General features: G+C 40.1%; 1 protein-coding gene across 1 annotated transcript; it reads right to left on the reverse strand.

The window, feature by feature from the left end:
* Positions 1-1,666: 1,666 nt before the first annotated feature.
* cers2b (ceramide synthase 2b) lies at positions 1,667-22,678 on the reverse strand. The gene is made up of 11 exons (XM_079561087.1): positions 22,142-22,678; positions 13,363-13,536; positions 12,465-12,582; positions 11,123-11,241; positions 6,395-6,452; positions 6,040-6,090; positions 5,862-5,954; positions 5,286-5,414; positions 3,483-3,589; positions 3,259-3,412; positions 1,667-3,166 (listed from the first exon to the last, which is right to left on the reverse strand). The coding sequence occupies exons 2-11, from the start codon at positions 13,533-13,535 to the stop codon at positions 3,005-3,007; spliced, it is 1,164 nt and encodes a 387-aa protein (XP_079417213.1). The 5' UTR covers position 13,536; positions 22,142-22,678; the 3' UTR covers positions 1,667-3,004.
* Between the last annotated feature and the right edge of the window lie 441 nt (positions 22,679-23,119).

Here is a 23,119-nt window from a genome sequence, read left to right on the forward strand (position 1 = left end):
CACATGACAGGGTTTGTTATCACGCAAACACGTTCTAATTTTTCTTTCGGTTGTTCACTTTGCCGATAAGGTGAATCATCTGCCTCCATCTATGACAGACTCTGCTGCTTTATCTTCTAAACAAGCTGCAGATCATGTCCTCTGTCAATAGTCACCACATACTAAGCGACAGCTGCACTGGGGCAAACTGACAGAATATGGCTGTCAATTCACGCCTCTGGCCCGTAATACAGTTATCCTCAAAACATTTATTTTTTATTTCTGTTGAAGAAATAAAACACCTGCTTGCGTTTGAGCAAAAAACCACGGCTCCCACAAATTCATGAAAACATTAAAATAATGTGTGTTAACCTGAACCGACCACATTTTTCTTCAGTTTGGCTTAACCCAAATCTTAAAGCTTAAAAAAGTGTCACTACATCGTCATCTCTGCTGCTAAAGCTTTCTCTTCTGTCTTGTTCTCAGTGTCTTTAAAGTGATAGTCTGTAAGTTTAAATGCTGATTGTGTATAATTGACCGCCTGGGTTTGAAATTTGATGTAACGTAAGTAATATTAAAGGCTCTTTACATGATTTTTTTTATTTTTATTGCAAACAATGAAAGGGGAAGCCGTTATACATTTAAATGTTAGTTGTGGTCCAAGCTCATTCGTAACTTTACTAATGTATTTGTAGCATCCAAATTCTTTACAGGGACAAGTTTATAGGCAAATTTCACAAGTTGCAGGGTCACTTTTCAGGGTCACGTTCACAGTTATGATGCAAAAATAGCCCGATAATTTGATGCACGCTGTTTTCCTACAAGCATTTTAGTTTACAATATACTAGAGGATAAAATCATTTTCATTCCATTTCTAGAAGTAAAATCAGGTATAGCTCCTTTAAATACTTAGTTTTTTCTAAAGTCCCTCCCTTTGATGATTTCAGCAACTAATCAGAATCCCCGGGATACCACTTTGACCAATGAGACGGGCTTTTCCTTTGAAGCAGCCTGTCAGGACCAATCAGGGAAGGGGGGAGGAGCTTGATTGTTTACTAAAAAATAAATGCTGTTCCTACTCTCTTCACTTTGCAAACTAGGAGTGGCTTTCTAGTCCAAGAGGGGAGGAATTAGATTGTTTCCAGTCTCTCCTAATTTTGCAAACTTTAAAGCAGTACTAAGTAACGTGTTTACCTTAATAAATCCTTTTCGTAGTCCCTGTGGGGGTAATACAAGTGTTTATGGGATGATTGGAGGGTCTTTCATCCCCCCCTGGTGTCTCTGGCCAGAAAACCATGTTTGCAACTTGACTGCCACCGGTCCGGAAAAAGCAATACACACTAGTGGAATCACGAAGAAGAAGCTAACATGCTAACGGGCAAAGCTAACTGCGGGCAAACGTCACTTTAAACAGTATTTACAGCCAAGTTTGAGTGAAAAAAAAATATTTCCATTGTATAATTGGATGCACAGTAACCCTCTCTCCCTTCGCCTTTCCTGTCAGCGTAGTATTTACTCTCCAAGACAATTAAAAAGTTAAAAAATCGTAACTTGCTACTGCACCTGCAGTTGCGCTTATGGCCTCTAGGGGGAAGAGTTACTTAGTACTGCTTTAAACCATGTCACATGCCTGTTCCTATTCATTTTCTGTAAAAACAAACAATCACTCACGTCATTTTTTGACTGACTGTTTTAGATTTTATTATTAACAATACTTTTACATCATAACAAAAACAGAAAATAAAAATAACACTCTTTACTGTATAGGACACTTTCTTTTGCCAGGGAGAGCGAGGGGGTCATTGATTGGTCTCTGTGTTAGTGAGAAGAAGGTAGTCCAATGGAGAGCGTGTGAATCGGAAAAATAATGAAGAAAGTTAAGTAACAGTTAACGGCGCTGGCAGCAATGGATTGGAAATCAGAGAAGCGATATTAGATAAATTGAAAGGAAAAAGACAAAAAGAGACAAAAGGAAAGAGCAGTCTGCAAATTACACTTAAGGCACTTGACATACAAAACATTTTAAAGCATAAACAAAGCAGTAAGAATTCTTAAAACTATTGTAAAAACTGTGCTGCTAAAATGGCTTATTTCTAAAAGGCAGCATATTTGTACCGAATTTTTCACAGCTGAATTAATCAAGAATGTTGATATGGCAGTATGGTACAAATGAAAACTTTTTTGACATTTAAATTGCTGTCCAACGTATGGCACATGATTGAATGGACATGGCTCAAAAACAGTACAGCTGTTTCATAAAGCTACAGCTCAGCGCGTAGGCACCTAAGGTTGAACATTATTCCATTTCTGCACTCATCCCAAATACTTTGACATAACATTCAATCCCAAACACTCTCCTAATGGGTTTAGTCATGACTTTTTCCTGTTATGGGCAGCATTTTGAGGACTTTTCATCATTCAAAGCATATATCTATTGAATTCTTCATCTTTTTATGGCGATAGTCCTAATGTTTCAAAACTTTGGACTTATAGATAGCATAGATATTTGGTGCCAGTTTTAGGAACAGACAATGATTCTAATGAGTGATTGCATAGTCATAAAATTTCAGGGAATAAATGCCCTATATCATCGTCCTCCATTCATTCTCTATTGATCCATTAAAGACAAAGTAAAGTTGCAATAAAGCACAACGAAATATTATCATGTAATATTTCAGCCACATGTTGGCAGTAAGGCACGCTTCAAAATAGAACAGAAAGCTCCTCCATTTTCATACCTCTTTTCGAGCTGGAAATTGAAAACATCCAATAAATCTTTAAATATTCTCAAATAACAAAACATGGAGTTGTTCCTTAGAGTGTAGTGTTTCAGGTTATTTGTTTTCCCTAAAGCTAAACATGAAACGTGTGCGTGTTGTGGAAGAGGAACACTGTTTAATTTCCTTAGATACCCGTTGTATTGTTTCGAGGGAATGCCTGGAGCGGTTCCCGGTGCGTCTCCGCCTCTCAGCCGTCCCGCCTGAGCTCTCAGAGTCTGTCACGTGCCTCTGTCCTCAGTGCGGCTTCACTCCGTCTTGCTGTGATTGTGGTTGTTGTTGTGAACTGTGTGACCGTTCTGCACCGGGCCATTTTTCTTCATGTCCTTTTTCTCAGCCTCATCTTCTCCCTCCTCTTCTTCTGATGAATCTGTTTCATCTTTGTCGCTCCGTTCATCGTCGACCTTTTCCTGAAAGATCAAATATATCAAATCAAATATGCTATTGAAACTGGCAACAATCCAGAGTCAACAGTAACAGCCTAATTGGCACAGTTGCTTACATTATTGGTGAGGAAGCGGACTGCTATCCTTACGATAAGACAAGCCCAGAAGATATGAAGACACTGTAAGACCATGAGGAGTCCATTGAAGAAGTAGTAACCAAAGAAAGGCTCGTACACCGTCACTGGGTATATCCATGTGCAGTAAATAATCCTGCAATCGCAAAAATTAAACATAATTACATACACTTGCAATGCATGGGAGCTAATTGTTTTTATTTTACCTGAATGGGAAGATCACAAGACGAGTGATGATGAAAACTGCAGCAAAGACTATGAAGATGTAATTGCAAGCGTTTCTCCATCCAGCGTAGTTGAACATCTTTGCTGACTGTAAACACAAGATGCAAACAAAATTAACCCCTTAACCCCCACCTTAACCGAGCATTTTCAACAGTTTTACCCAAATCTAAAAGCTTCTCGACAGAAGCTTAACGCCTACAGGCCTGTGTAACACCCCATTTGAAAGCTAAGACTTACAAAACTCATCTAAACTTCTTTTGTTATCACATTTGTATCATGTTTTCATTGCTTTGTTGTCACGTTTTTGACACATTTTTAATCATATTTTTGTTGCTTTTTCTGTCACATTTTTGCCCCATTTTGGTCATGTTTTCGTTGCTTTTTTTGTTGCATTTTTGTCCTGTTTTTATCACATTTTTGCCACTGTGATCAAGCCACAAAAATGTGACCAAAACATGATGAAAACACAAACAAAAAGGACGAAACCATGACAATCATAACAAGGAAGAAGCTTACATTAGTTTTGTAGGTCTTAGCTTTCAAATGAGGCGTTACACTGTAATGCTCAACAGAAGAAAATGCACTTGGTTAATTAATGAACGTGTTATCCACAAGATGGCAGTGTAGAGTCAGCACGTCCTGAGCCGACTCTTACCCCTGAGCGATTCAAATGGGACCTTTACATTATGTGTGTGTGTATGTATGTATGTGTGTGTGTGTGTGTGTGCGTGCGTGTGTGCGTTTGTGCGTGTGCGTGCATGTGTGTTCTAGTAATTACGACATTGTGAGGACCAGTTTGAGTTTTTAACCAACAGAGTGAGGATATTTTTGGACATTTTGGGTGGTCCTCACTTCTTTGACTGTTTGAGGGTCAAGATGTGGTTTTAGGGTTGGAAATGGGTTAAGATTAGGGTTAGGTTTAGGGTTAGGGGCTTAGGGTTCAGGGTTAGGGTCTAGGTAATACATTATGTCTATGAGTGTCCTCACTAAGATAGAAGTACAAGATTGTGCAATGCTTTTCCTGTCTCAAGGGTTTGAAATGGCTGAATTTCTCTACCTACTCTTCACCCCCTTCACCCCGTGCTGTTCTGTCCACTAAAATGTGGGGCAAAATATCCTTGTCTTTTGAACGGCTCTTCGAAATGAAATGATGGCGAAAACTCGGCTCCTACAAAGAGTCATAAATCCCGTGTTTAAAAGGTAAATTGGGGAAAATGAGAATACAACAGCGCATGCATGACATTGGTGCAGATCGAGCACCTAATCTTCGAGCACGAACGCGGAATTGCCCTGATGGACCTATAGGCCCATCGCGATAACAGAATTTGAAGTTCAATATATTGCGACAGGACCACTTGATGCCACTGAAACTAACTTTAATCCCTTGTTAAAATAAAGGTTGTAGTAAGTTGCTAATATGATAATTGGTAACTAGTGTAAATTTGGTGCCACTACAGTAAAAAATGTAGATGGTGTTGATGATTATCCATACATTGTCATATTTGAAATTTATATAAAGATATTTGTTGATATACATTTCAAAATAAAGGTTCAGACCTTAATTGAAGTGCAGTGGCGGAGTAACATACTGCTCATTTAGCTAAATAAGGAGAGCGCCCGACTTGTGAGCAGGGGATTGTGAGATCGAGCCTGGCGCTGGACATTTTTTTTGGACGGTTCGTTGTTTGATTGAGCATAAAAACATAAATCTGCCCTTATGCTGCATGACATCTCACATACTTGGAAATGTTCCTATATATTATTTTTATATTACAGAAAAATACCTCCAGAAAGTAGTCGGCAGAGTCATGCACCAGCATTATGAGGGTTCCAGCGCGTATGTAGTTCACACACCAGGAGAAGCTGATGAGGAGGATGGTCGCAACATGGTGCACAATCTGCTCCTTGAAATCCTGATGGGGAATAAAATAACATTGTATTTGTACTTTTGATCTTTGCAGACACTGTATATCTGTGATCGTCCTTGTTTATTGTTATAAAATATACACAGGAACTGTCCAGGTAATTCCCCTCGTGGACCAATAAAGTTCGTCTAAGTGTAATGTGCCTAGAAAACTAGCACAATAATCCTAATGCAGGATTCTTCCGTATGTGCCTGCAAAGATATTTTTCTTTTTGCTGTATTTGTGGTTGAGCAAAAGTCCAATGTTGACGTTCATGTGTCACAAGGGTCTAACGTTCACCTGCGGTCACGGTCAGATGGGAACTTCAAAGCTAAACGTGACGCAATAGCAACAAAGGATTTGCTTGGATCCACTGAATAAACGTCTTCTGTCTTACAAGCTTGTTTCTCATCATTATATTTTCACAAAAGATTACAAAGGAGTGAAATGACCTACTTTCCGCTTGACATCAGAAGCGACGCTGAAGAGCAGAGAGCCATAGAAGCCCAGCTCGATCATGTAGTACCAATACTGAGATGGCAAGATGGTCTGGTGAAAAAACAAATAACATATAAGTTTAGTTTTTAATTTATTGCATTTAGCTGCTTGCAGTGGCTTTAAAATGGCCACATACCAGGACTGGAAAGCCTTCCCACATCTCCTTCAAGTCATACAACCAGGGTTTCTGTGGAAGATGGGAAAGGATGAGTCAACAGCATGAGTAATAAAAAAAAACACAGACAGTTGATTCCCATTTTTAGCCCAGGTTTACTAGTCCAGCTCTAGACCTGATTTAGATCTAGGTTTCACTTGGTTTATTCTTGTGTTTTCTGTATTTGACCCATTCATCAGCTGGTGCCTGGACTGAAGTGTTCTACGCATCTACAGAGGTTGTGCTTACAGGCTCTTGGTCAGGAATAGCCGACGATACTATGGTGCATGCGGTCATGTGGAAACACCGAAAATCAATTAATAATTATGAAACTTACATCAATTAGGGAGGCAAGGCCAGCAATGAAAGCAAGAAGGTAAAAGGTAAATCTCCAGCTGAAAGAGAGCACACACACACGCACACACTTCATACTTGGTCAATGAAATATTGACAAAAGTATCTTCTATCAACAACAGTACAGACAAAATCACAGAACACATGAGGACTTTTCTTGTTGTACTAAACGTCTAACGTTAAAATGATCAGAAAACCCCCACTAACACAGATGGATGGACAGATAACTGTGCAAATCTGCAGTTGATCCAGAAACCACAATACGGGAGCGTATGATGACAAATATATATAGTTCAATTATATAGTTCTAGTGTTTCAGCTGTACGTTTCATCAACAAAACTGTTATATTACTACAAGATACAAAATGATCATGTGAGGTCATAACTGAGTATCATAAAAAATGTATAATTTGTTGTAGTAACATGATAGTTTTTTGGTAAAAATGTGATACGGTATAGTTATAATCAATATATGCAGTAAATAAATACGCTTCAGTACTGCAAGATCAACTGTGTTCCATGCAGTTCAATAAGAGCTCACATGCAACAGATGCTTCATACACATGCACATTTTATAGAGCCAAAAGTGAATCAAAATCCATTTGTTTAATTGTCGCAACCGTCAAATATAATAATAAAACACTTCTATTAGTTTTATGATATTGTCATTTTTATTTCTACATGAGTAATATTATTATGAAGAATAAATATTTTACTTGAGTAAAACATGTTACTCTTGTATCTCTCATCTATGAGTGACCAAAGAAGCATCTGAAACGGATGCACGAGCTCAGCGGCGTCGCTTTACATAAGGAGCAACGTCTCTACTCTGAGCTCCTCCTGAGTGAGGGTGCTATAGATACAGACGACATCACCTCATAGAAGGGGGCGTGGCCTCACCGAAGAGGGAAAACAGAATCTTTTGGGAAACACAATTTTCACTCTTTTTAACCATTCTCAAGCAAAGTATAAACTTATTTATCACATACAAATAAAGTCAAGTCTAAATCGGGTTCATGTGGATGTTTATTCACGGCAGATTGTTCAGTAGAAGTGAAAAAACGGCAGTCGTAGCTAGTGCAAGCTAGCGCTAGCATTAGCACTATGCAAACTTGAAGCATCATGTTAGCATTCTCCGTTATTTATGTATTTATGGGCTGTTGAACCACTTTGCTCCTCTCCATGTCTTTGTATCTTTATTTAGTAGAAAACTATATTCATAATTCAGCATTTGTTAAAGTAGATTTTGAATAATTAGAGAAAGTTTAGATTTTTCTCCTATATTGTTTTCCCCCTTAACTGTTTTCAAACATGACCATATGTGGCCAATTACAGAGATGCCGTTCTTTATCTATGGCCACTTTGTAGTGGATTGCCAGGAAAAAGAAGAGCGTTGCCTTTCAGCTCAGCTCTGTCTTCACTACAGCAAGTAGAAGATCATCAATTACTTGTTTAATCTAATTTTGCCTCACTGTGTTCTTCTACTTTAGTAAAACTTTTGAAGCACCATTACTCTTACTTGAGTAAATATCTTGGCCCACCTCTGGGTCGAGCTCCTCTCATGTCACCAACAAAATATATTGGGCATGAAATGGAATATTACTTTCCATTGCTTTATTTTTCTGACTAATTGTACGACTTTGTAATTGCAATGTTCTAGTTTCTCATGCACCTGTTGATTAATTTCACAAAAGTTGGCTAAATTTGACGCACACTTCCTCCCAGTGTCCCATTTGTCATCCGCAGTGGTCGTGCTTCTTCACCTGACCGTGTGTTGGTTTAACCTGCTGTGTGCTCAGACATAAAAATAACCTCCACTGGTGACAGAGCCGAGCGTCTGAGGCCCAGTGCAAATGAAAGAGTGGCCGAGAGGATGGAGCTGTTTGGGCGTAACAAACAGCATCGTGACACAGTAATTAAAGCTTATGATAAATAGTGCCTTGTTATCTTTATGGTGGTAGCTCTACTCTCGTAAACATGTGCTGGTAAATCCTGCCTTGTTATGACTGATTCTTTAATTAATTTACAGCACACACTTTGTATTTGCTTTTCATTTTGACCATATAGAATTTCTCATTGTATATAATTTAGTGTCACTCAGCTCTTAGGGCTGAACCATTTTGTAAAAATACTACATGTAGCTGAGGTTTTCCTGTGAATGTGCTTATTTGTGGTTAATGCTTTAAAATCGAGATCAGACGGCATTTCCAGGAAAGTTAACATTTGTGAAACAAGTGAAGGATAAACTGCTACATTATTATGTGAGAATATGTCAAACTTTTTTCAGGTTGTGTTGAGGGGTAAAGAGACACACAGCTCATTATATTATTAAAACTGTCCTATCTAAGCTAATCTCCATGGTAACGCAGGACAGTATTGAAGGATGACAGACATCTTTCCATGGACTTAAAGTGGGTAGAAACTGATCTATATCTATCTCTAAAGTTTGAAATTACATCATTAAACCAAATTGCGTTTTTGGCCCGCAGCACTTCCATTCACGGTAAAAGTTTCAAACATTTACACGGCTCTCTTTCAGTCACTTTTTATATTGAATAATGTTAGACCTGTAAGCTAATCACAGGTGCTAATAATTTGTTTGCATTTTGGACAAAAGACTTTGTAATGTCGCTATTTTTATGCTTTAAATGTGCATTATGCAACCTTTTATGTGATATTTGTGCATATTTGACCTTGTAGTGACCCAACAGCTGTATGACTAGTCAGCACGGAGCCATTACTTTCCATCACAGTGGCCTCTCGGTCGCTCCAGGATCAATTGTTTGGAAGGTTTGCACTGCTGCTCACGAGAAAACCTGCAAAACAATTGATCCTGGAGCGTTGTAGAGGCCAGTAAAGCGTCATGCAGCTGTTTGAGTGTTCACTCATACAACCGCTATGTCACTACAAGGTCAAATACGCACAAATATCAGAGTTTCTTTTTTCCCTGCGTAAAATGTTGCATAATGCACCTTAAGATGTTGCTAAATTTTCTGCAGTACCATGAGGTTGTAGTAATTCTCTCTCTGTGACAGTAAAAAAGTGAGTGAGACAGTAGCTCTGTTTGGATCGGCTTGACAAAAACATTCTCCTTAGAGTTTTTGTCACATGACTCACAAAAACCGAAACCACTACTGGATGAGACACAGGAAGATTTACTTCACTGAAGAGGAAATTACTAAGTAGAGTTGAGTCAAGATCTCATGAGATTAAAGAGCTACGAGATCTCGCAATATCAAATGTCACCAGATTTTTCTAGTCCCGCCAACCAGACTCCGTTTCTTTACAGAAGAGGGTCTGGCAACACTCCATTGCGCGCTTTCAAAGGAAGTGACGCAGCGATATGGAGCCAACCGACCAATCAGAGCAGCTCCCTGAACGGGCGTCACGTTGTTGCACCTTTGTTTTGTAGTTTTTCAACACAAGCAACCACTTCACGTAATACTCCGGTATGCTTGTATTCTTTTTCTGACATAAACGACAGAAGTCATTTACTGAACTCCGTGTGGCAGGGAGCGCCATTGTTAATGTCCGAATGACTACAACTTTCTTGTCGCAGTTTCTGTCGTCACATCTGCTATGTTCTCATTGGCTGCTATGCGCTTCAGTTGTCCCACATTAGTCCCGCCTCAAGCAGTAGCTTTTCTACGACAGGGTCGCCAGACTAGTCTCCTGTTTATTAATTAATAAACACCGGAGATTAGTCTGGATGCCAGGCTAAGATTTTTCAGTCCTGAGTAGAGTAATATTGTCATAACTCATGCCCCTAGAGGCCATAAGCGCCACTGCAGGTGATGTAGCATGTTTTTTACTCATTATTTTCCGTGAGAGTAAATCCTACGCTGACAGAAAAGACAAAGGGAGAGAGGGATATTGTACATTGTGCCAATGGAGATAATTTTTTTTCACTCAAACTTGGTTGTAAACACTGCTAGAGTGGCACTAGCCCGCAGTTAGCTTTGCTTGTTAGTCTGTTAGCTTCTTCATCGTGATTTGTGTATTGCGCCTCCAACCCGGTGCAGGGAACTTGCAAGGGTGTTTTTCTGGCCAGAGGAACCGGGGGAGATGAAAGACCCCCCAATCATCCCATTAACACTTGTATTACCCCCAGAGGGACTACGAAAAGGATTTATGAAGGCAAACTTCTTTAAAGGTACTTTAATATTTAGTTAATCTTACCCACCAGTGTTCACTTAAAATGTTGATATGCAATTTAAAATAGAAAGGTTTCATTTTGTTACGTTGTTCATTAAAAGGAAACATTTTGTCTTTACTTATTGCTACAAATTTACTACAAATGTCTCATATTGTATTGTCCTCATGAAGTCAATCTCACCCTCATATCAAGTTATTGTAGCTGTTTCGATTTGATGATTGCGACCAGTAAAACTGAGATTTGGATTCAATGCTCTTGCAACCGTCCTCCACAGAGACATTTCAGTGCGTTCTCGCGAGATCAATCACATGCATTTGCAAATAAAGGCTGCATCAGATATACTGTATGTGAGCTTCTGTTTTTGAAGGACAAGCACCCGGACACTGGATTTGGACGTAATCTACAGCTGATTCTACTCACACTGAAGAAACTGACCCTGTAAGTCCCACTAACTCACTGTATAGGAATCAGACGACCTATGTGTAAATGTTTCCCTTTGTCCATGGCCATATATAGCAATATGATTCCACATGAATAGAGATAAAAGTGATTTACCTGGCCTCTTTAAACTTTTTAAGGAGACTCGGCCGGTCCTGGTTCCTCCTCCGCCTGAACCATCGCTGCACCTGTCGCTCTGAATGTCCAGTTTGTTTGCAGAGACTCAACACTGAAGTCTGTGAAAATAGAAAACGTGTTTCTTGAGGCCACGTTGCAAAAGAAGAGAAGTCATACCACAACTCGTTCAGTTCATGCCTTTAAGATGCAACAAATCTGCTGCTTTTAGGAGTAATTACGTTAAATTTGCCTGTCAGAAGAATGGATTTGAACGAGCACCAGACCTATTTAAACGCCATATTTGTCTGCCTTTAGTCAATATCTCCTCTCTATCTTTCTTACTTAAGTAAAAATGCAGATACATGACCAAAAATGTACTTAAGTAAAAGTATCTGATAACGTTTTTACTTAAAGGGACTATACAGAGTTTAAAAATGTTAAAACTAAGTATTTTTCGGGTCACTTCGGGTCTGAAGTGCCGTCATGAACGAACTTAATATACAGGCTGCAGTTACGCGTAAGACCTGAGGTGGCAGTAGTGAGCATGAAATGACCCACTTATCTAAGCAAAAGTATAAAAATATGTATTGTGAAATGTACTTTATAAGGAAAGAGGAAAAGTATTTAAGAGTTTAATGTGCAGGATTTTTTAAATCATTTGACTCAAACCAGGTCTAAATGAGTAAACCACGAACTCAGGTCAAAAACAGGAACTAAACCCGGTCTAAACCAGATTTTAACAAGGTCTAAAGGAGTAAACCACTAAACCAAGTCTAAACAGGGACTTAACCAGTTCATCATAGAGAGGTCACTTTGAAAATAAAATACTTTTACTTTTAACCCAATTTAAAAATGTAGTGGAGTAGAAAGTACAGATAAAGGCTCTAAACAAAGTATTCATCATAAAATGTACTTATGTAAAGTAAAAGTACCTATAATTTGTGCTTTAGTTACTTTCCACCACTGGCTACGACACACAGTAAAGTCAAAGTCAGGTCTTCATATTAACGGTGAGCTGCAAAGACCTATGTTTATTTGTTCATTATTTAGATACTTAAAAATATCTGTAATAAAATAATAGCTTAGTGAAATGGGTTGTGGCTTTAGGAATGTTAAAAACTTACCCTGTGGACAGATTTCTTGAAATTAGTCACTTGAATCAGGGGCATATGTACTTTTTTAATAAAGAATATACCTATTTCTAGATTACTTTTTGCAAATTGGGGAAAATGGGGCAATCTCGGGCAAGAAAAACATTGAAAAACATAACGATATCTCCAGATGGTTCAGTCGTGGGACAGATCCTGATTCAGTTGAAGTGTTTTGTGGCGAGTGCACGTACCTGTGTGGGGGTTTTGCTGATGTTGCAGTAGTAAGACTCCAGTGTGGGATTATGAGGAGCTTTGAGCCGGAGTGTCTCTTTAACCCCGAGGAGAGAAGCCAGAGGCGTCGCTACAGTCCTGCAGTCATGACAGAGATTAAATAAAGTTAAGTATAATTAAGTACAAACACATTATGACAATATGAATAAAAGCAACATCGGCTGCTTGTATGATCCCCTGATTTGGACTATTTATCAGTGAGAGGCTAAATGCTAAAGGCTAAATGCTTTTGGCGTGACTGAGCACACGCACAAAGACCAGACAGGTACGCATCAACTCGTCTAAGCTCAGGTAAGAACATATCTCAGTATGGAAAAAACGGTGGCCTGTTCCATTAAGGGTCCAGGATTCAAGGATTGATTCAGTATTGTCAAGATTTCTTAATGGAAAATACATGAATGTTGACTGTAATGAACTACATAATCAATTACATATTACTATACAGGGTTTCTACAGGCAAAGTCACAATTTAATGCTTTTTAATGCCCAAATACTATATTTCAATGCCACAATTGCAATAAATCTGTGCATATTTTATTTAAGATTTCCCATTAAACAGATGAATGAGGAGAAATGCTGTTATTCAAAACCAAATTGAGCAACAATCGTAGACAATTTCTTAAAAACAGCAGCTGAATGTGTTTGACCATAAGTTTTGGATTTTCAGCAAACCTAATCCAAGATAATAGTAAAGCAACGCCATTGTTTGATTTATTACATTTTATTTAATGCCAGTTTTAGTTGAGTTTAAGGCTTTGGCACAACGCCTCTTAATGCTTTTTAAACAGAAACACTGCTCCATCTAAACATTACTGGTGTGTAAGTTGTATTTGATGTGATCTGAAACCGTCTACAAACCGTTCAAAAATCTGCCGGATGATGAGGAAGGAGACGGCGATGGGCAGCGCCACCCACAGGTCCCGGCCCTTGGCATAAACGCGCCCGTCTCGATCCTCCAGGTCGGCCCAGCCCAGGCCTTTAGGAAACCACAGCCGCTCCTGCCAGAACCACTCACTCAGCTCGGACAGCATCCTGCAGGAAACACATGGACGCGGAGATGAAGATGGACGTGATCGACGTGAGGGCTCAGTTCGAACAGTCGCAATTTGTAAACAACATATGACTGTTCCTGTAACTGAAGATATAACAGTCATAGATCTGAATCATGACATTTCCTGTTACAGGAGCCATTTTAAGGACTTCCTATTATCTAAAAGATGAAATAATTTGTTTTGCATTCTGAATTGTCATGGCAACGGTCTGCTTTTATCATTTTGTGCCAAAATGTTATAAATTGAACAGTACCATAGAAACACACCATTTTAAGGTTGACTTACAAACACTCTACATCCAGTAAATTAAAAACAGTTTCTGGGTCATTTCTAGAAAATCCATCTAATGCAATGAAGTGTCCAAATGTTGTAATTTCTACAGTAACTCTCCATAGATTACTTATGTATGACAAAAATAAAATACCGGTAAAATGATGTGCCACATTTCAGAGAAGATTGAAAAAGACATCTACAAACATGGAGCGTAGGTGAAATTCAAACAGGACAATAATGGTATGAGAGGATTGCAGTTTGGTCGTATAAACTATAGAAAATACAATAATCGATTAATCTTGTGATATATTCTATCAATAAGAAATGATATTCTGTGATGTGTCTAATACCATTTTTCTGTTCAAATGATGTACTTTTTGTGAGTAACCAAACCACATTATTTTTGCTTCAAACCAGATGAAGAAATAACTGGACATGTTCCATGATATATAATATAAAAATCCGTCCACTTGACATTGTATAGAGCAGCTATTGTCTTCAACAAACTTCACTGAAAAACCTCATTTACAAACCTCATTATTTTTTATGAGCTTATGTTTGAGAGGACTGGATTTATCATAATTTGACAAAAAGTCAAAGGTTTGGTTAAAAGGAGCATGAAGCTTTGAGACAGGCATAAAAAGTTGATCTAATTGTTAAAATAAGTTGTCCTTCATGGCAGACGTGGACAACACTATCAAACCCTGAACAACAAACAAGAGAACAGTCCGAACTGTAAGTCGAGCTTTGAAAAGGAGCAGCTGAGAGCGGGGCTTTCCTCTGAGAGCACTTGCATGAACATTTCTTCTTCAGTTTAGGGAGTGGCTCAGAGACGGGGCTGTGGTGAAGTGGGAGCATCTGAGGGATGTGACTCATATTTGGCCCATATGCGCCTGCCCCAGAGACCCCCCTCCCCCTCCACACACTCCTTCCAAAATGACTGTCGAGTTTGGATTGTACATCATTAATCAAACATGGGATAAAGCTGCAATGTTTCAGGCGAGCGGCATCTTCCACAACTACATTAGTGAAAGCTAAGTAAAAGAAAAGAACTGAAACATCTCCATAAGCCGATCACTACTGGTAAAAACATATCACAAAACAGAGTCTGAAAAGTCCTGAGTCAATGCTATCGAGTCCGTTTTACAGGTGTGCCAACAGTGAACTCATCTCAAGTGTGATGACACGCTCCCTGTCAGTTGTCTGATCATGTTATTAATCAGTGGAGATGGATTGGTAGAGAGATTGTGAAGCAACATATTGGGTCAGAGTCAGAATGTGCCCACAAACTAACTGAGGTTGGTGAGTCGATCACAGCTCCCACCACTGCAAGTTAGCCATTTTATACTCACTACTGCCACCTCAGGTCATACGTGTAACTGCACCTTCTATATTAAGCTCGTGCATGACGGCACTTCGGACCGAATTAACACCTGTCTGAGTGACAGTGCAGGATTTAGAGGCAGTTGTGGTGAACAGATCTGAGCTCATTCTACACATTAGGACATGGTTGGAACATGTAGGGGGAGTAAAAGACTTAATTTTAACATTTTTAAACTCAGTATAGTCCCTTTAATGCCTTTGAGTCCTTCAGCCGGACACTCCAACCGCCTTACAGGTGTCTAATGCACTTTCATGTGACTGCATGACCGCCCAGTGGAAGTCAGAGAATGAAGAGGGATGGGTGAATGTCGCAATGTGGCAACTTTATTGCAAAATGACACTAAGGAAAGTAATTAATACTAACCTTGTGTTAATGCAAGCTCTGCCGTCCTGCCACTCACAAAGGATGCACTTTGATAGTCCAATTACTGGCCTCAGCATTTGTTTACAAAATTCAATCATTCTGTAAAAAAAAAAAGTTTTTCTTTTTCTTTTTGTTGTATTATTGTGGCTTTTCTGGCATGTTTTTGTTTCTGCTTTATTATTGTCACTTTTTTCCGCGGCTTTTTTGTCATCTTATCACATTTTCATCCTCGTTTTCGTCGCTATGATGACGCTTGTTTCAAGAAGCTTTTAGATTTGGGTAAAGCCAAACTGGAAAGAATGTGAGTGTTTTCCAGAGTGTTGTTGATTTCTTGAGATATATGTAAGGGATAATGTATAGAACGCTGGTCATTATCGGGAAAATAAGTACAGACAGGGCGAACCTCGCCTCGGGGTCTTGTTTCGCCCTGAAGGTGCTTATTTTACCGATAATGACCAGCGTTCTATACATTATCCCGCTTATTATACGGCCATTTGCCAACTGAACACACACAACATAAACTTAGTACACTTTTATGAAGGCCGAAAGGTTTATTTAATGACTTCCGCGACAAATAGTTCCCAAAAGTTTGCGCGTTGCTCGGCAACGTTTGGCTAGGCTAGAAGCAGCAAGGCTAGTACTAGCCTAGCTACTTAGTTGAAGGCGCAGTTGGAGGAATGGTGGTGAATCTCTGGGTAAGTTGAAAGTCAGACTCACGCTAACTTCACGAGCGATTACCCCGACTTCTCTCTCAGTGACAGGGACAGATAGTGTCGCTACTACGTACGCGCGGAGTGATATGAAAGCACGAACTCCGTTGCCATTGGCAGCGGTCATTATTTTTTTCAGAGGTCCTTTATCAGAAAATAATGACCGGTAGAACGTTGGGAAATCCCATTCAAATCAACGGAGCGTTCTACTTACGCTGTGAAGAGCCGTATAATAAATATTTCTAATTCATGCCGTCCTTAGAGTGTAGTGGTGCTAGGCTAGAGCTAGGCTAGTGCAAGGCTAGCGCATGTCTATGGTAACTAGTAGCCTGCATTAAAAAACCTCTTCAAAATCATGGGGTCGTCCTCCAAACATTGCCATATCTGATTTGTAGAAAGCTCCTTTGTGAATTTCACGTGTAGTAATGCCGGCCGCAGGTAAACAAACGACTGTAGATCCGGTAACCTAGCAGATATCTCCGCCGCTGCGTAGCTTACAACCAGGAAGCTGATGCTGCTCAAATATAAGTTCTTTTAAATGCAAAATGGTTATATTTCAAAAATGACTCAGTCAACACAGACATTTATATGGGTAGTCTGGTGTTATAAGGGATTTGCCTCAGGTGCACTGTGCTTGGGGACTGTTTTTAATGCAGGCTACTAGTTACCATAGACATGCACTAGCCTAGCACTCGCCTAGCGCCACTGAACTCTTCAAATATAAGGACTGCATGAATTGAAAAAAAAAATATATATATATATATATATACATACATCAAGAAATCAACAACACTCTGGATAACTAGGAAATGAGGCCCTATGTCAAAAATCCTGAAATATCCCTTTAAACAATCATTAAGCTGCTGTACAGCTGTGAGAAATCTCAAAAAGACAAATCCAATCTTGAATCCAATCACGACACAAAACAGTGCCGGTCATTTTTCCTGCCCGGAACAGTATTAAACGCTCCAGGGCTATAGAAAGTTATGATGTCATCTGAAACCCAGCTATCCTCCGCTGCCGCCCACTGCAGCTGCAAATGCCTGAGCCCCAAAAACCACGGCCCCTCCCTCCCAGCCCCACCCTGCTCTTCTCCCACTGCCGGAAAAAAATCCACAAGGATTCCCCTCTTTGGCCCACAGAGACAAAGTCATAACGCTGCACAGACGCCCCTTTGGACACAGATGTGCAGCTGAGGACAGTAAAAGCTCTTCTGTGTAGCATTTTCTATCTATTAATTATTCATGAGGCAATAATCAGAAGCAGGAGGAAGTGGGTGCCTTTTCTGTGGTAACTTTTTGAGGAAATTGTACTTTTTGCATTGTACAGTTTTGATTTATGGGGTTTGAGGTACACACTATTACGTAATCATTATTATTCATTTATTATCGCTTAGATTATTTCATGATCTTAATACCTGAACATTCCGAGTTTTAAGATTTTTCCAAAGTGAAAACTAAAATTAAATAAGACTTGGCGAAAAGTATTTTTGACAATGAATGGCTCCTCTTAATCATACAAATAAAGATGCTTTTCATTTATAGAGGTCAGTGCTTCCTAACCAGGGGTACACGAGCACTTAGCACAGGGTACTTAAAATGATTTCAGATTTAAAAACGAAGCTGAAACTAAGCAGTCCAATATTCATCTATTATGATGATGTTTTGCAACTGTTTCATTCTGAGACTTATTTTTGAACATAAAACACAAATAATACTAAATAATTACTAATGAATGTGAATTTTGTGAAACACTTTCTAAATAATTTGCAGCATCCATGTAATGAGTATTTAAGAGTAGAGATGAAAGACTCAAAGGTTACACAAGACAAACAAAGAAACAGTTCATAAACATACACCTCAAAAATATGGTCGATCTGATATGGCCAAGTAATTAAGCGTCCAGGATGTAAAGTTGTTTGTCCAGGACAAATGTTACAGCCTAACCCTGACACTGGTCCTGGACACTGGGTTCCTGATATCAGGAACACCTAATATTGAATTAATGCTTTTCATTCCAAAACCAAATGTTTCCAGATTATTTCTCCAAACTCTGATCTCCACTCGGTGTTGCTGCCATGACTGTGAAGACCTGTTCTACATCACTATCATAAACTGCGCGACTCATTACTGAACTGTGTAAATAATTGTTGATTGTCAGCATGTTTTATGAGGTCTAAAGTGCCGTCTTTGTGATTTGCTGATTGGGACGATGAAAACAGTGATTTGACTGTGATTTACTGCTGGCTCTGTCAGATATTGAAGGTTTGTGACTTTGCCACAGCGCACGTGTAAAGTTGCTGACACTGAGGGGTCCCTGAGTCTTTGTGACGGCTGAGTGAGTCCGTTATTTTCCACATCTCGTCATGTTAGTCAGAGCTTCTGTTTCCTGTTGCAACAGCACGATCCACTGAGCTTTGGACTCCTGTCCACCCCATATGTCTCTCTCTGGGGCTCCACATGAACATCAGCCGACACCTGCCATATGCAGACTCACCAGCCTCTTTGGCTGAAGTCCTTCATGTTATTGGCTACATGGGTCATATTATGGGGGACGTTACAACTTCTGCACTGTTGACCTGTTCTGTCCTGGGACAACAGATGAATGACTCTGTAATTATCTCTGGCAAATAGCTTTGTGCATATTTATTGCATACGTCAACTAATCAAATAAACAAATATGAGAATGATGTGAGACAACTTTCAATGAATTCACAGCACCTGTAAAATATCATATAGTGCTGTGATTTTACACTTAATGCCAAACACAGATGTGCTGCTGCTGAATGGAAAAAACTACATCATTTATCCAGAGTTTTCAGCAAAACTTTCCCACTTCACTAAAACTACGTTTATCTTCAGACCTTATGATCTGCAGATACAAAAGACTGAAGAAAAGGAAAACAACACACACGCACAAGTGGAAACTATTACAACTTTATCTAATAAAAAATCGGAGAAAACATGTCATCCATGCATCTAACATTAAGCTGTCTATTATTTTGAGCTAAACCATGAGTTTGGGGAAATATTTCAGGCCAACTGAGAACAGAATGAAATAAGGATAAAGCACTTTTTTCCAGCTCTACTTTCTATTGGCTCATGGGGTCATATGACCAAACTCTGACCATTTCAAAGGTCCAATAAAAATAATGGACGCCTCCTGGAGGGGAGGGGGGAGAAAGGAAGTTCTCTCTCTCTCCTTGCTGTGTGGAGATGCACTGTATTACAGGGCTGTCCTGATCGTAAACAGAACTCCAGCTTGAGTCTGACACAGCCCTCTCCACATGTTACTCACAACCCGGATTACCAAGAAGAAGAAGAAAAGCGAACGAGTCATGAAGAAATTCCCGGTGCAGAGGGGATCCTGGTACAGAGCCCAGGAATGTTTGGAGAATGTAAACACAAGCTGGCATTGTAGATATCACGACAGCCTCCATCTCATTCATTCATAGTACGGCTGCATTTTTTATAAACATATAATTGTATTTTGTTGTCCATATAAGTATTGTGATTAGATTTTCATTTATGTTTTAGTTATACCTGTTAAATTAATTCAGAATCTTGTCCAAAGATTAATAACAGCAAATGCAAACTCACCATATGTTACAGCCTCTATTTACTCACTTACACCTATAATAAGCCCCATTGACAGACAGATGAATCACTCCAGCACTCACACATAACATGTCTAAAACTAGGCCCTGCTGTGAGTTTTCATGCCGGCTGTTGGGACACGGCCTGAAACACACGTGGAGCAGCTCCATTGAGCTGAGGGCTGAAACTAATCGATTGAACGACTACTAATCAATTATTGAAATAGATGTCAACTATTTTAGTACTTGATTAATGGTTTCTGGTATTTAAAGGAGAATGAGCCTCTCACTTATTGTTGCAAAATCCTATAACTAAACCCAGTTCAGAAATATATCTGGAGTCACTTCCATAATCCGAGCACCTGTCCTCAGTCAAGTTTGTGCCAGTGCTGCCTACAGTCTCTAGAGGTTCTGAGCTTTCAAATAAGGAATGGCATGTTGTGGAAGTGGTGCTTGTGCATCTGCTACTAACCACAAATGTTATTTTTAAGTACACTCTATCAAAATATCAACCTATTGTACATGTTTTAGTGGTAGGGGAAACACAGACATGCAAACTCCACATAGAAAGGTCCGACCGGGGATCAGACTGTGTCTAAACAAAACTTAAACAAACACTAAATCAGGACCAAAATGACGAATCTTAATGACGAAGATTACAATAAAACTGAACTTGTGCACATTTATAAGTGCTTGTGCTGTGTTTGTATGAGGCTGAGTTTGTGGCTCTCAGTCAGATACACCTCAGTTATTTTACAACCGTTGCTTTTTGTGACACGGATATTGGATCACCTAACAATGCGATGTTTTGCAATATATTGTGCAGCCCTGGTGAGTGGCTGGTGGTGATCCATTGGTCTGCCCCAGGGAAGCTGTGGCTACAACAGTGGCTTACCACCACTGATTATGAAATGAATGAATATGACTACAGTGTAGCGCTTTGAGAAGCTTGTCATTCATTTCAGTGGTAGCGACTAACTCACACCATATCCATGCACTGAGGTGGGAGAGTTTCTTGCCCAAGGACACAATGACAAGTACCAAATCACTGTAAAACTAGCAACCTTCAGATCCAGACACTCTAACCACTGAGCCACTGCTGACACAACAAAACACAAAGTGACTAAATTAATACATTATTGGTGTCTAAAAAGTGCATTACTGTATTACAACTTCTTATTTACAAACCCTTGTAACCTGACCTGCCTCTGCACAGGGCCCTTGAGCAGGCTGGCATACTTTCTACACATGGCCCATTAGCTGTAACTCAGGTCATGCCTTGGACATTTAGAAGCGGAGCATCCCGAAGGTGACTCATTCAAATCTCACACATTTTAGGCATTCCTCCTGCGCCTCGTGGTCTGACAGTCGGCTCGTGGCTATCTTTACCATCAGAAGAAGAAGAACAGCACTCATCAGTGCGTGTTACCCAATCCTTATCCTGTATCTAAAACAGATAAGCAGACACCTAAAATAGTGAAATGCATTGTCTATGAATCACTCAACTGTGGCCTTGATGAATTATTGATGTGTTCATTCAATCGGCGCTCACTGGTTTGAAGAGACAATTTTGTTGGCTCTTCACTAATGATTAAAAGCCCCCTTAGAGCAGTGCAGTTTCCTAACCTGGGGCAATTACACTGGCCCATGGGAACACACTCCTTCCTTCTGTTAAGAGGGATGGCATAAACAGCATTCAGGCCCCTCTTCCAAAGAAAGCCTTCATGCATTGAATGAAAACAACTGTAATGGCTTCAAAATAAAGTGCATGTGTATTGAAGAATGGAGTGGGATCCTTTTATTATACTTCAGCTTATATCTTATCTTATGCAACTTTCACGATTGTGGAGATGTCCATAAAGGCTGTAAATGACGCTACTGTATCGTTATCTTCACAAACATAGTTATAAAGTTGTTAACACATGTCCTGATTGTGTTCTTTACTGCTGCCAAGTGCTGGTTGTCCCACATTAGTGATAGTTTTGTGAAGTAGGTGCCACTTTTAGGCTAAATCTGGCACAAAAAAAAGTGGTCTCATTTTAGTTTGTAGCTTCGGCTTTGTATAATCTCGGTTTCACACGAAGTCCTCAAAGTTTACAAGTGAAAAGAGCGAAATATATCCCGCTGTTATTTCATTAGGCAATTCCTGCGTGTGTGCGTAATGACGTCCGCGCGCAGACAGGATGCCGTGTGCGCCCACCGCTCACATAAACGGATACTGTCTCCTTTGCAACATGAAAGTGAAAATGTAGCTTCTTACTTGTTTTTGGGTTCCTCCCCGTAGTTGAAGCGCGAAGTTGCGTTTTTTTTGTTTTTTTTTACAGTCTCTTTTCCCGAGATGCTCCGTTTCGGCCGCAGCGAGCCAGGAAAAACTAACGGTCCGCTTGTGCGCAGAGGGGCGAAGTCTAGTCAAGTTTAGTCTCCACGCAGCTTATGACATATTTCCATTGAGTATGAACCTGTTTCTTCTTTAAACAGTTTGACGATCTAAACGACAGTCAGGAGCTTTTTGTTGTTTTTTTGTTGTTGTTAAAGATGCAGCAATGCGGACGGTAATGGCGCACCGCTGTCCCGCCTGGATGTTTTCCTTCCCCGCCCGGCTCAATGGGCGGCTTGGCCTCGTGTGTCGTGCCCCGGAGTCGGCAGGGTCCCGTCTGGGTGTGTGGCCAGCCAAAGGCAGAGGTCGGGCCGGCAGGAGAGCGGACCGAGAGCAGCGGACACTGAGGAGGGAGGCGGGGGATAACGGAGAGGGAGGGACAGCAAATGACGCGCGAGCACATGAGGGGAACATTTGGCTCACTCTCTCTCACACACACACATACGCGCCGCACACACACACATCCGCGTTTTGTTTCCGCTCAAAGAGAAATCACCCCCCTCTCTCTCCCTCCAAAAACTGAGGTGGGCTAATGGGTCACAGACTGAGCGTATGTTCGCTCTCAAACCGTGCCAAACTCGTGACCAAATTCCCTTTAACTTGCAGCAAACCAATCACTGCAAACCCATTTATGTCAAACTTCATTCTAGCTGTCTCTACATTTTATAATCAATCCGGTAATTTCTCTTTCATGGCGGGTGCCCCACGGGGAGGCCGCGCTTGTGACCTTTGAACGCGTGGAAAAGCACGTGAGCAACATGTTACAAAGTAGGCTACAGCGTGATAAATGCTATGGCCTTTTAACTTAACAGGTCAGGCGCTTCCAACATGTAAATTATTAAATAAACTGGGGCATGAATA

Source organism: Gobius niger, assembly GCF_951799975.1.
Source record: "Gobius niger genome assembly, chromosome: 8".
Classification (NCBI taxonomy): domain Eukaryota; kingdom Metazoa; phylum Chordata; class Actinopteri; order Gobiiformes; family Gobiidae; genus Gobius; species Gobius niger.

Excerpts from the sequence above, each read along its gene's own strand:
- cers2b (XM_079561087.1), bottom strand. The coding sequence starts at position 13,535 with ATGCTGTCCGAGCTGAGTGAGTGGTTCTGGCAGGAGCGGCTGTGGTTT. Across the intron at positions 12,583-13,362 it reads ATCCGGCAGATTTTTGAACG|GACTGTAGCGACGCCTCTGG; the intron begins GTTTGTAGACGG and ends TCATGACTGCAG. Across the intron at positions 11,242-12,464 it reads TCAGCAAAACCCCCACACAG|ACTTCAGTGTTGAGTCTCTG; the intron begins GTACGTGCACTC and ends CTATTTTCACAG.